Source organism: Drosophila albomicans, chromosome 2R, assembly GCF_009650485.2.
Source record: "Drosophila albomicans strain 15112-1751.03 chromosome 2R, ASM965048v2, whole genome shotgun sequence".
Taxonomy (NCBI): Eukaryota; Metazoa; Arthropoda; class Insecta; order Diptera; family Drosophilidae; genus Drosophila; species Drosophila albomicans.
In genome coordinates, this window is record NC_047631.2 from 32,960,554 (window position 1) to 32,975,547 (window position 14,994).

At 41.6% G+C, this 14,994-nt stretch overlaps 1 protein-coding gene and 2 pseudogenes across 1 annotated transcript; 1 reads left to right on the forward strand and 2 right to left on the reverse strand.

Moving 5' to 3' along the window:
* Positions 1-282: 282 nt before the first annotated feature.
* LOC117574174 (heat shock protein 68) lies at positions 283-2,397 on the reverse strand. Its single transcript, XM_034257864.2, has one exon. It carries the CDS (start codon positions 2,341-2,343, stop codon positions 415-417), a length of 1,929 nt encoding a protein of 642 aa, XP_034113755.1. The 5' UTR covers positions 2,344-2,397; the 3' UTR covers positions 283-414.
* LOC117574172 (heat shock protein 68-like) lies at positions 283-14,654 on the reverse strand (annotated as a pseudogene).
* Positions 3,915-6,226, forward strand: LOC117574173 (heat shock protein 68-like; annotated as a pseudogene).
* Positions 14,655-14,994: the final 340 nt, after the last annotated feature.

Below are 14,994 nucleotides of genomic sequence, written 5' to 3' on the forward strand. Positions count from 1 at the left end.
ATGATAAGTTGGAAAAATAGAAATAAATACGGAAATTTGATAATAAGAACAGAACTCCTCATTATGAACAAGTTTCATAATTCTATTGTATTTCATATTGGCAGTACCTGAATTTCCGGTAATACCTTTATAAGAATGTAGTAATATCTTAAGAAACATCAGTGCTTCAGAGTTCATCAAACAATTTTTTTTATTACTTGCTGTTGCACTGAGGGAAGACTTCCACTACTTCAGAGTAGAGCCATAATATCGAGTAACCCACCAAATAAAAAATCATGAAGATTTAGATTAAACAATAACATTTTTATTGAATATAATTCAATTTAAATAAACCTTACTTTATACATAAATATTTTACTAATTTTTGGTTGAGATCTAATTTAAATTGATTATCACTAGAAACTAATACTGTTCTTAATCCACCTCCTCAACAGTGGGACCTTTGTATCCGCCACTGCCGAAGCCTCCAGCCTGTTGACCACAGCTGGACGCTTGAGGATTAGCTCCCTGCTGGTGCATCTTGGTCATGATGGGAGTGCAGAACTTGGTGAGCTCCTGCAGTTTGTACTCGAACTCCTCCTTGTCGGCTGTGGTGTTGCCATCGAGCCACTTGATGGTCTCGCTGCACTTCTCGAGCACACTGCTCTTGTCTTCCGCAGATATTCTGTCTGTCTGTCCAGTTGCCTGTTCGGCAGCCTCCTTCACACCAAAGACATAGCTTTCCAGCTGGTTGCGGGCGGCGATTCTCTGGCGGTGCTTCTCGTCCTCCTCGGCGTACTTCTCGGCTTCGCTCAGCATGCGATCAATGTCGGCTTGCGATAGGCGACCCTTGTCGTTCTTAATGGTTATATTCTTCACATTGCCTGTGCCCATCTCCTTGGCACTCACATTGAGAATGCCGTTGGCATCCAAGTCGAAGGTGACTTCCACTTTTGGAACACCGCGAGGCGCTGGTGGAATGCCCGTAAGGTCGAAGTTGCCCAGCACGTTGTTATCCTTGGTCAGGGCACGCTCTCCCTCAAACACCTGGATGCTCACAGCGGGCTGGTTGTCCGCGTATGTGGTGAAGGTCTTCGACTGCTTGCAAGGTATCCGGCTGTTGCGCTCAATGAGTTTTGTCATCACACCACCAGCTGTCTCTATGCCCAGGGACAGTGGCGCCACGTCCACAAGCAGAACGTCTTTAATCTGGCTGCTCTCGTCTCCAGATAGAATTGCAGCCTGAATGGCGGCACCATAGGCCACCGCTTCGTCTGGGTTGATGGACAGGTTAAGGCTCTTGCCGCAGAAGAAGTTCTGCAGCAGGCTCTGCACTTTGGGAATACGAGTTGAGCCGCCAACCAAAACGATGTCGTGAATCTGGTTCTTGTCCATCTTTGCATCATTCAGGGCCTTCTCCACCGGCTGCAGTGTGTTGCGGAACAGGTCGCCGCAGAGCTCCTCGAACCGTGCCCGACTAATCTTTGTGTAGAAGTCATGACCCTCAAAGAGAGCATCAATCTCAATGGATGCCTCACTGCTTGAAGACAACGTGCGCTTCGCTCGCTCCGCTGCCGTCCGCAAGCGACGCAGGGCTCGTGGATTTGAGCGCAAATCCTTCTTGAATTTCCGCTTAAACTCCTCCGCCAAATGGTTAACGAGTCTGTTGTCGAAGTCCTCGCCTCCCAGATGTGTATCTCCAGCCGTTGCCCGCACCTCGAACAGCGAGCCTTCGTCAATGGTCAGGATTGACACATCGAAAGTGCCGCCGCCCAAATCGAATATCAGCACATTGCGTTCACCCTTCAGATTCTTGTCCAGCCCATAGGCCAGAGCTGCCGCTGTCGGTTCATTTATAATGCGCAGCACATTCAACCCAGCAATGGCACCAGCATCTTTCGTAGCCTGCCGCTGCGAATCGTTGAAATACGCTGGCACTGTGATCACCGCGTCTTTGATCGAGCTGCCCAGATACGCCTCAGCTGTCTCCTTCATCTTGGTGAGCACCATTGAGCTGATCTCCTCAGGGGCAAATCGCTTCTGCTCCCCCTTGAACTCAACGCTCATCTTTGGCTTGCCACAGTCGTTGACCACTTGGAATGGCCAGTGCTTCATATCCTCCTGAATCTTCGAGTCATCGAACTTGCGTCCAATCAAACGTTTCGCATCGAACAGACTGTTCTTTGGATTCATGGCCACTTGGTTCTTGGCCGCGTCTCCGATCAACCTCTCCGAGTCTGTGAATGCCACATAGCTGGGCGTCGTTCTGTTACCCTGGTCGTTGGCTATGATCTCCACCTTGCCGTGCTGGAACACACCGACGCACGAGTACGTGGTGCCCAAGTCAATACCAATAGCAGGCATTTTGTATCTGTGAGTTACTTCTTCTGCTTTGACTAACTGATTGTATCTTTAATTTGAGTGTTTGAACACTTTCACTTTACTTTACTTTACTTTTACTTTAATTCAACTTCTTTTTAAATTGTTCTCAGTTTGTACTTTCTTTAATGCACAATATTCTTTTATATTTGTTTGTTTGTTAGCTTGTTCAGCTTCTCTCTTTGCTTCGCTCTGTTTCAGTGTTTTCACTTCAACTGTTTGTTTTGAATTGTGACGAGGTGGAAATTTGCGCCGCTATTTATACCAAAACCCAGTGTGGTGGAATTTTCTGGTTGCCCCTCTCGAGAAGAGCGTCGAATGTTCCACCCGAGAGAGAGAGAGTGAGAGCGAACTAAGCAGAGTGGTGGAACTTTCGAGAGTCTGCAATGGAAGAGCGCAAAGTGTTCGAGATATTTCGAGAGTGCGAAACGTTGACGGAGCAGACAAATGTGTGTGAGGGGAAATTATTGTTTATTTTTGTTTACAATAACTAAGAGGTTGTCGTAGGTTAGTATTGAGTATAAATATATTTTGCAGTCATAATGTTGCTATTAATAGTTTCAATCATCCCAAACACTTAAACATATTCAGAAGCATTTAAAAATAGAAATGCTATTGACGTATTTAACAATCTTTATCTAAATAATATATCCAAAATCCTATCTTTCTAACCAATCTAACATATAAAATATAGAGTCCATAAGAAATATGCTGTGATTAAAGCAAAGATATAGGTAGGTAAGTAATAGATAGTAAATAAAACAGTACATAGTATATAGATACATACATATATCAAACAACGCACTTAGCCGATTTTCCGGCAGGTCGCGTTATTCTGAACATTTACATACATCTTTGATGTTCATCTACTTGAACAGTAACAAACAATATATTAATAATCATTTGCTACGTCAAAAAGTTAACAAATTAAAAGCTTGTCAACAGTTCAGAGTAAACTGAACTTATATTTATACTCGCAGTCATTGTATATCTCGCTCATGATACAATTATACAAGGTAGTGCCGTCGGAAAATAGCTTTCGTCAGTGCGCATTCGGATTTCGACGCAAGAGGTTGTCTGCGGACGAATTTTTTAGCGCAATTAACCCTTATGCAAAATGACTTTTTGCCATGTATGCCGTAGACACGGATAGAACTAAAACATTTAGAGAATTAGAGAATTCTCATATATATTATTAATATTGTTCATAAACAATTTACATTTAAAAAATATGTCAATTAGACATTAATATTAGCTTCTAAATATGTAAATATTAATTGCATCGTCTAAGGGTTAACGCGCATTTCATTGCCGTCTCGTTCACACTACCACGCTGTGCCTCTTTCACTCGCACTCATTGCTAACATAGACAGGGGACCAGCTTTTTTCCGACGGTACTACCTTGTATAATTGTATCATGATCTCGCTCTCGCGCCCACTCGAATGCGAGAACATTCGACGCTCTTCGCGAGAGGGGAAACCAGAAAATTCCACCACTCTGGGTTTTGGTATAAATAGCGGCGCAAATTTCCACCTCGTCACAATTCAAAACAAACAGTTGAAGTGAAAACACTGAAACAGAGCGAAGCAAAGAGAGAAGCTGAACAAGCTAACAAACAAACAAATATAAAAGAATTATTTAAAAGAATATTGTGAATTAAAGAAAGTACAAACTGAGAACAATTTAAAAAGAAGTTGAATTAAAGTAAAAGTAAAGTAAAATAAGTGTTCAAGCACACAAATTGAAGATACAATCAGTTAGTCAAAGCAGAAGAAGTAACTCACAGATACAAAATGCCTGCTATTGGTATTGACTTGGGCACCACGTACTCGTGCGTCGGTGTGTTCCAGCACGGCAAGGTGGAGATCATAGCCAACGACCAGGGTAACAGAACGACGCCCAGCTATGTGGCATTCACAGACTCGGAGAGGTTGATCGGAGACGCGGCCAAGAACCAAGTGGCCATGAATCCAAAGAACAGTCTGTTCGATGCGAAACGTTTGATTGGACGCAAGTTCGATGACTCGAAGATTCAGGAGGATATGAAGCACTGGCCATTCCAAGTGGTCAACGACTGTGGCAAGCCAAAGATGAGCGTTGAGTTCAAGGGGGAGCAGAAGCGATTTGCCCCTGAGGAGATCAGCTCAATGGTGCTCACCAAGATGAAGGAGACAGCTGAGGCGTATCTGGGCAGCTCGATCAAAGACGCGGTGATCACAGTGCCAGCGTATTTCAACGATTCGCAGCGGCAGGCTACGAAAGATGCTGGTGCCATTGCTGGGTTGAATGTGCTGCGCATTATAAATGAACCGACAGCGGCAGCTCTGGCCTATGGGCTGGACAAGAATCTGAAGGGTGAACGCAATGTGCTGATATTCGATTTGGGCGGCGGCACTTTCGATGTGTCAATCCTGACCATTGACGAAGGCTCGCTGTTCGAGGTGCGGGCAACGGCTGGAGATACACATCTGGGAGGCGAGGACTTCGACAACAGACTCGTTAACCATTTGGCGGAGGAGTTTAAGCGGAAATTCAAGAAGGATTTGCGCTCAAATCCACGAGCCCTGCGTCGCTTGCGGACGGCAGCGGAGCGAGCGAAGCGCACGTTGTCTTCAAGCAGTGAGGCATCCATTGAGATTGATGCTCTCTTTGAGGGTCATGACTTCTACACAAAGATTAGTCGGGCACGGTTCGAGGAGCTCTGCGGCGACCTGTTCCGCAACACACTGCAGCCGGTGGAGAAGGCCCTGAATGATGCAAAGATGGACAAGAACCAGATTCACGACATCGTTTTGGTTGGCGGCTCAACTCGTATTCCCAAAGTGCAGAGCCTGCTGCAGAACTTCTTCTGCGGCAAGAGCCTTAACCTGTCCATCAACCCAGACGAAGCGGTGGCCTATGGTGCCGCCATTCAGGCTGCAATTCTATCTGGGAGACGAGAGCAGCCAGATTAAAGACGTTCTGCTTGTGGACGTGGCGCCACTGTCCCTGGGCATAGAGACAGCTGGTGGTGTGATGACAAAACTCATTGAGCGCAACAGCCGGATACCTTGCAAGCAGTCGAAGACCTTCACCACATACGCGGACAACCAGCCCGCTGTGAGCATCCAGGTGTTTGAGGGAGAGCGTGCCCTGACCAAGGATAACAACGTGCTGGGCAACTTCGACCTTACGGGCATTCCACCAGCGCCTCGCGGTGTTCCAAAAGTGGAAGTCACCTTCGACTTGGATGCCAACGGCATTCTCAATGTGAGTGCCAAGGAGATGGGCACAGGCAATGTGAAGAATATAACCATTAAGAACGACAAGGGTCGCCTATCGCAAGCCGACATTGATCGCATGCTGAGCGAAGCCGAGAAGTACGCCGAGGAGGACGAGAAGCACCGCCAGAGAATCGCCGCCCGCAACCAGCTGGAAAGCTATGTCTTTGGTGTGAAGGAGGCTGCCGAACAGGCAACTGGACAGACAGACAGAATATCTGCGGAAGACAAGAGCAGTGTGCTCGAGAAGTGCAGCGAGACCATCAAGTGGCTCGATGGCAACACCACAGCCGACAAGGAGGAGTTTGAGTACAAACTGCAGGAGCTCACCAAGTTCTGCACTCCCATCATGACCAAGATGCACCAGCAGGGAGCTGCAGCTGGAGCTAATCCTCAGGCGTCCAGCTGCGGTCAACAGGCTGGAGGCTTCGGCAGTGGCGGATACAAAGGTCCCACTGTTGAGGAGGTGGATTAAGAACAGTATTAGTTTCTAGTGATAATCAATTTAAATTAGATCTCAACCAAAAATTAGTAAAATATTTATGTATAAAGTAAGGTTTATTTAAATTGAATTATATTCAATAAAAATGTTATTGTTTAATCTAAATCTTCATGATTTTTTATTTGGTGGGTTACTCGATATTATGGCTCTACTCTGAAGTAGTGGAAGTCTTTCCTCTGTGCAACAGCAAGTAATAAAAAAAGTTGTTTGATGAACTCTGAGGGTGGCACTGAAGTTTTTTAAGATATTACCACATTCTTAAAAAGGTATTAACGGAAATTGAGGAACTGTCAATATGAAATACAATAGAATTATGAAGCTTGTTCATAATGAGGCGTTCTGTTCTTATTGTCAAATTTCCGTATTTATTTATATTTTTCCAACTTTATCATTTTCAAACATGTATCAGTGTTCTCCAGGTATGGACAACTAGAGATTTGCGCGTATAATGTCAAGTTGTATATCAAAAGTTTCGCAATCAAAATATCTCCTCATAGTTCTTCTGCAATCCGTAATCGAAAGAAGATATTTGGAAATTTGCATGCACATACACACTCACACATGCGCTTCTAAAATGTGCAACCTTCATGAAGCTATTCTAATTGACCATGCCCACTTATCCCTTTCGCCTACTCTAATATCTTGGTGATATTTGGCAGACATTCACTAAAATTTTTGGCAACCCAATTTTTGCCTTCAAAGATCACTTGCAATGCCTTCAAATTGTGCAGAACTGTTATGTAGCAATTGATTAGATTAGCTAGGCAATCTTTGTGAAGTTCGCCTGCCTGACCACGCCCGCTTACCTTAAGTGATATCTTGGTCCGCCGCCTAGTCCTTATAGTTCTCTTGTATAGGTGATCGAAAAAATATTTTTTGACTTTTCAAATTTCCACGTATTCTCCAGGTATGGACAACTAGAGATTTGCGCGTATAATGGCAAGTTCTATATCAAAAGTTTCGCAATAAAAATATCTACCTACTGACAAAAAGCATCCAATTTTCGCCTTCTTAATTGGAGGAGCCTTTAACTGTGCAATAATAAATCAATATCAAAATTGATGTTTCGTTCATGTCCACGTCACGATGTTGTTGTTTGATTTACACATTTACCTTTTTACGAGCAGCTGTAGCCTTCTTGTTTTTTATATTCTTGAATGATCAGCTTAAAAGTATGCAATATTTGTATGGCATAATTGCAGGTTTGTTTACATAAATTAAAAACGTAAACAGTCAATTTTATATTTTCGCCTGTTGCAATTCTCAAGTGGTTCTGGATGGGAGCTGGACACTATCACTCTCAATGCGGGATGGCGCCCCAACCGCTTATCCGCAGCGGTGTCACTTTCGCTTTTTTCCCGTCAGATTTGGATTTTTTTGAACTGTGATTGCGGGAAAAATATGAAAACAGCGGGCAGCGGGAATGCTGGCTTTTTGAGGAAATCTAAGCATCTTTTTTTTAGTTTACTTTTACTTAAATTTTAGAGATGTTTTAATTGAATTTAATGGCTCTGCCTTTGCGTAGCGCGTTCCTGTGAAGAGCTTAGCATATATTCGCTCTGTTCCAGCTTGCACTCGTTGATCACAAGCAGCTAATCCTCGTCCGGTCGAGTTGGTGGCATGCCTAGGGTGTTACTGATACTGCACACCGACTCTTCTTGCAGCTCAGCCACTGTCTGGCTGTTGGTTTGTGCAAACTCCTTGAGCATTTCCTCTAGCTGCGCACAAAGTGCAACACGCACTCTCAGTTTTTTGGTTGGCTGGAAGATTAGCATCGTCATCACTCACGATCATGATTATATGAAATATGAAATAATGAATTTAGCAAGTCTGATGAGATCGATATATCTCGACTGTATACTATCAACTTACACTGTCATATTTGATCTTGGCTTCGTTAAGCATAGTCTGCAATCTTGTCAGCCTGACGACATGCTATATATTATATAAAAGAGATTTGATTAGCAATGTCCCGACAAAGGGAGCCCAAGCACGTAGCTGCTGTACCTTTGCCCGATATGCTGGATATGATGAGTCCTCAATTACTTCCATAACCTCATCTTCCGTGTAATTCATAGTTGGGCCTTTTGATTATTTCAGTATTTCATACGGACAGACAGACATAACCAGATTGACTCGGCTGTTGACAGTGATCAAGACTTTATATATTTTATAGGGTCGGAGATGCCTCCTTATGACTATTACATATGGGTAATGCTCTGACGGATTTGTCAGAGATGTCTGGCTGCAGAGCACGGAATTTAAGGAATGGATGATGTCGATAATATTGAAGATATCTTAAATATACTATAATTCTTAACTTTTGTACATTTATGTATATTATATATTTTATGTTAAGTATTGATCTGAGGGTTTATTAATGAAAAACATACAGCACATCGCTTTATAAAAGCTTTTTTCTAATCTTATTTTCTCTGTGTTGAAAAATCCAGTTAATCCAATCCAATCCTCACAGATAATATTTAGACGAGCACGGCGACTTCTCTTTCTTAAATCCTTCAGTTGTATCACTTAATATTTCCATATACTTTTTTCAGTTTGTCAAATAAAAACACATTTATTTATCTTTGAGCAACTAGCGGACACGTCTTTATTGTACGATGGTCAACGACGAAAGAGGAAGAGATTTAGAAAAAGTGAGACCATGTAAGGCCAAACATCAATCGACATTCGATATATAATATTTACTGATTTAATATATTAGTGATGAGATGTTGCGATAACATATATATATATATATATACTGTTTTTGCATCCAGTTTGATGCTACATTTCCACACACCTCCTCAAAAATAGTATATATATATTTTATCTTCATATAATCTATTAGGATTAATTACTTCTATCTTTAAACTTACTAATAATAAATTTAGCCATTTAGCTTCTCTAACTGCCTCAAATAAGGCCATATATTCTGCTTCTGTTGATGATTCTGCTGCCAGAATTTTGCTTCCTTGTATTCCCAAAAATTACATTAGAATCAAACATTTTAAATATGTACCCTGTAGTACTTTTTCTATCTGATTCACTACCACCCCAATCAGAATCCACATAGCCGACCAAAAACTCATTAAAATTTGATTTTTTCTGAAAAGATAACTTCAAGTCAACTGTACCTTTTAGGTGCCTTAAAACTTTCTTCAGGCACTGCCAAGGTTCTGTGTTATTCTTTTCACAATAACGACTTACAAAATTAACGGCTGTACTTAAATCTGGTCTTGTACATAACATAATGTACATTAAACATCCTATTACATTTCGACATGGGGCATCGCACTTATCATCTGAGCTAAGAGCAATATGATTAAGTTTAGTTGGTAGAGGACAGTTAACAGGATTGCAAGTTTCCATATTTTATTTTAAAAGTATGGATTTTATGTAAGCGGATTGACTAAGACTAATTTGACCATCACTTCTATCAACTTTAATACCTAAGAAAAATTTATTTTCATTTAAATCAGTTATTCGGAATTTGTTCATTAGGTATAATTTAAAATCCATCATTACTTCTTTATTTTAGTAGATATCACTAAGTCATCTACATATAAAAGAATATATATATTAGACGATTACATCGATCTACTGGTGAATTAACAAAGCCTATTTCTTTTAATGCTTTCTCGAATATTTCAAACCAACACCTAGCAGCTTGATTGAGGCCATAAATTGCTTTATGTAGTCTACAAACCTCATTTTCTCTACCTTTAAGACCTTCAGGTATTTGCATATATATTTCTTCTTTTAATATTCCATTCAAAAATGCTGTCTTTACATCCATATGATGGACTAAAAGGTCTCCCAATGTGATCTATCTTTATTGTATTTAACCTCGACAAATTTATTTGGCACAGAATAGATTAAAGACTGAGTATTCATAACACAATTATTTATTAAATCTCGATAAGATACTTTTGATTTTCACCAGAAATTTCTGAATCGGCATTCTCAAAATCTACCATGTCGCTGGGCTGTTCATCTGCTTGGTCAGAATTCTCATTATTATTGAGGACATTTTCATTATCAGTATTCGACAGAATACTTTCACCATCTTCATTATTAAGATGCATGTCCTCCTCAACCACAGCTCTAGACTTTACCATATTTGTTTCATCAACAACAACATCTCTTGCTGTTACAAATATTTCTTTTTCAACACACCACACTCTACATATGTATATCCATTTGGTTCATACCCCACAAGTATACCTTTCCAAGATTTTTCATCAAACTTCCTTTTAGGTATCTTATTATGAACATATACTGTGGAACCAAAAACTTTTAAATATTTTAAGCTTGGCTTTTTATTATGCCACATTTCATATGGTGTTTTCAAGAAATTTTTAAGTGCATTACTTGGACTTCTGTTTATTAAATACGTTGCTGTTAACACAGCTTCACCGCAGAAACTTTTCTGTAGGTCGGTTCCTATAACTAAAGCACGAGCTTTTTCAGTTACAGACCTTATCATCCTTTCGGATACACCATTCTGCTGAGGTGTGTGTGTAACTGTTAAATGGTAGCTGATGCTTTTTTCAACACAAAATCAACACAATTCCATAATTATATCCGCTACCCGTAGGTTTTTAGGAATATCTATAGATAATCATGCTACTTCCTAAAACCAAGGCGTAGACTATTGATATTAACTTTTGTTATAATCGACAAAGAAATGTGCATCACTTTTATGAAGAATGTTCATCTGACTAATGTATTTAATTTTGAAATATTTTCCACACCGTACTACGTTGCCACTAATTTTCGACCAATCATCAAAAACCTTGAAAGACCCTAACATTTTTAGTATTCAACGATAGAAGTTTTAAAATGGAAGGGATCAGGATATTTTCTTGGTTTTCTTTTTGAGTTCAGTGTTAAAATATTCAAAAAATTTATTGAGGAATCAATTATTTAAAATTATTCTTGAAAATACGATTTTGTTCATAGATTGCCTGCAAAGAAGACAGCTCCAACCAATTTAAACTTTCACTAGAAAACAAGTAAAACAGCTACAGTCAAGAGCGTTCGACTGCGAGATACCCGCTACCCATTTTGAATAAAAGCAAATATTGCAGTATATACCATATACCCCAAAATAATATTCTACAAAAATACTAAAATTATATCAAATGACATATTTGGTATATCGAATATCAAAATATACCATAGACGGCACAATATACCAGATTGTCTGCCAAAGCAACTAAGACCGCTAGTAAGTAGGCGTTTTTGCCCATACACAAGTATTTCTTTAGTAATTTTGACAATTTTTATCTGATCGCAACCAAATTTTCAGGAATCACAAATACTATAGTTATTATTGTATATATAGTATATTCGCGACTATAGCTTTAAAATTACGCTTCTTATTCGATTTTGCTGTCGAAAAAAAAATATAGTCTTATATATAGTCTTATAGTCTCTGCGATCTAGGTGTTTATACGGACAGACTGACAGACACACAGACGGACAGACGGACATGGCTTGATCGTCTCGGCTGTTGACTCTTGTCAAGAATAAAGAATATACTTTATGGGGTCGACGATCCCTCCTTCTACCTGTTACATAAATTTCCTGTCGGCACAAATTACCCTATGGGTAGCGGGTATAAAAATACGATTTTTTTAAGGATTGCCTGCAAAGATGAGAGTTCCTCCACCCAATTTAAGCTTTTAAGGTAAAAATATACAGTTAATAAAAACTGAGTAGACTTATGTTACTTTTCAGCTATTTGGTGTATGAAAATACTTTTACGATTCGAATGGTGGAATATTGTTTTAAATAATTCGAATTCTGAAATGTTTAAAACAATATTCTGTAGTATTCGACCGAAAGTTCGAAATATTTTGGGCACAACCAATAAAAGTTGGCCAAATTTTGCGTACTCCACAAATAACAAAAGCATAGGAAAGCTCGATTTCAACGCTGTAAAAAGAATCCTTAAAGCGCCAGACAAGTTAGTTATCGATGTCAGGACTGTGAAGGAAGTTGAAGAAACTGGAGAGATACCAGGAAGCATTAATATTGATATAAACCTCTTGACCAAGATTCTGGGAGACTCAACGAGTCAACTTGAGTTCTATACTTTATTTGGTCGTGTGAAGCCATCCACATCCACCCAACTAATTTTCTCCTGTCGATCCGGGGAAAGAGCTAGAAAATCTGCAGAACAAGCAATTGATCTGGGTTATACCAATGTCTGGGTATACGAAGGTTCCTGGATAGATTGGTACCAAAAAACCAAGGAATTAAATAATAACAATTAGTTGTTTTACTTTAAAAATAAATATATTTTATTGATTACTAGAATTTATGTTTCTAAGCATTAGCTTAAAGGAGTTTTTGGTTTAGTTTTAATTAATAAATACAACATTATTTAATTTGCAACAATAATTTATTAACGATATTTAAATATATTCTCTATTTTAATAAATAGTATTCTACATATGGCTAGAATTTGTCTATTAATATATATTATTTTATCAGTCTTTGGCTATTTTCTACAATATTTTAATCCACCTCCTCAACAGTGGGACCTTTGTATCCGCCACTGCCGAAGCCTCCAGCCTGTTGACCACAGCTGGACGCCTGAGGATTAGCTCCAGCTCCAGCTGCAGCTCCCTGCTGGTGCATCTTGGTCATGATGGGAGTGCAGAACTTGGTGAGCTCCTGCAGTTTGTACTCGAACTCCTCCTTGTCGGCTGTGGTGTTGCCATCGAGCCACTTGATGGTCTCGCTGCACTTCTCGAGCACACTGCTCTTGTCTTCCGCAGATATTCTGTCTGTCTGTCCAGTTGCCTGTTCGGCAGCCTCCTTCACACCAAAGACATAGCTTTCCAGCTGGTTGCGGGCGGCGATTCTCTGGCGGTGCTTCTCGTCCTCCTCGGCGTACTTCTCGGCTTCGCTCAGCATGCGATCAATGTCGGCTTGCGATAGGCGACCCTTGTCGTTCTTAATGGTTATATTCTTCACATTGCCTGTGCCCATCTCCTTGGCACTCACATTGAGAATGCCGTTGGCATCCAAGTCGAAGGTGACTTCCACTTTTGGAACACCGCGAGGCGCTGGTGGAATGCCCGTAAGGTCGAAGTTGCCCAGCACGTTGTTATCCTTGGTCAGGGCACGCTCTCCCTCAAACACCTGGATGCTCACAGCGGGCTGGTTGTCCGCGTATGTGGTGAAGGTCTTCGACTGCTTGCAAGGTATCCGGCTGTTGCGCTCAATGAGTTTTGTCATCACACCACCAGCTGTCTCTCTATGCCCAGGGACAGTGGCGCCACGTCCACAAGCAGAACGTCTTTAATCTGGCTGCTCTCGTCTCCAGATAGAATTGCAGCCTGAATGGCGGCACCATAGGCCACCGCTTCGTCTGGGTTGATGGACAGGTTAAGGCTCTTGCCGCAGAAGAAGTTCTGCAGCAGGCTCTGCACTTTGGGAATACGAGTTGAGCCGCCAACCAAAACGATGTCGTGAATCTGGTTCTTGTCCATCTTTGCATCATTCAGGGCCTTCTCCACCGGCTGCAGTGTGTTGCGGAACAGGTCGCCGCAGAGCTCCTCGAACCGTGCCCGACTAATCTTTGTGTAGAAGTCATGACCCTCAAAGAGAGCATCAATCTCAATGGATGCCTCACTGCTTGAAGACAACGTGCGCTTCGCTCGCTCCGCTGCCGTCCGCAAGCGACGCAGGGCTCGTGGATTTGAGCGCAAATCCTTCTTGAATTTCCGCTTAAACTCCTCCGCCAAATGGTTAACGAGTCTGTTGTCGAAGTCCTCGCCTCCCAGATGTGTATCTCCAGCCGTTGCCCGCACCTCGAACAGCGAGCCTTCGTCAATGGTCAGGATTGACACATCGAAAGTGCCGCCGCCCAAATCGAATATCAGCACATTGCGTTCACCCTTCAGATTCTTGTCCAGCCCATAGGCCAGAGCTGCCGCTGTCGGTTCATTTATAATGCGCAGCACATTCAACCCAGCAATGGCACCAGCATCTTTCGTAGCCTGCCGCTGCGAATCGTTGAAATACGCTGGCACTGTGATCACCGCGTCTTTGATCGAGCTGCCCAGATACGCCTCAGCTGTCTCCTTCATCTTGGTGAGCACCATTGAGCTGATCTCCTCAGGGGCAAATCGCTTCTGCTCCCCCTTGAACTCAACGCTCATCTTTGGCTTGCCACAGTCGTTGACCACTTGGAATGGCCAGTGCTTCATATCCTCCTGAATCTTCGAGTCATCGAACTTGCGTCCAATCAAACGTTTCGCATCGAACAGACTGTTCTTTGGATTCATGGCCACTTGGTTCTTGGCCGCGTCTCCGATCAACCTCTCCGAGTCTGTGAATGCCACATAGCTGGGCGTCGTTCTGTTACCCTGGTCGTTGGCTATGATCTCCACCTTGCCGTGCTGGAACACACCGACGCACGAGTACGTGGTGCCCAAGTCAATACCAATAGCAGGCATTTTGTATCTGTGAGTTACTTCTTCTGCTTTGACTAACTGATTGTATCTTTAATTTGAGTGTTTGAACACTTTCACTTTACTTTACTTTACTTTTACTTTAATTCAACTTCTTTTTAAATTGTTCTCAGTTTGTACTTTCTTTAATGCACAATATTCTTTTCAATAAATTCTTTTATATTTGTTTGTTAGCTTGTTCAGCTTCTCTCTTTGCTTCGCTCTGTTTCAGTGTTTTCACTTCAACTGTTTGTTTTGAATTGTGACGAGGTGGAAATTTGCGCCGCTATTTATACCAAAACCCAGTGTGGTGGATTATTCTGGTTTCCCCTCTCGCGAAGAGTGTGGAATGTTCTCGCATTCGAGTGGGCGCGAGAGCGAGATATACAATGACTGCGAGTA

What these genes read in the sequence shown, in the direction of transcription:
- LOC117574174 (XM_034257864.2), bottom strand. Translation starts at nt 2,343, where the DNA reads ATGCCTGCTATTGGTATTGACTTGGGCACCACGTACTCGTGCGTCGGT.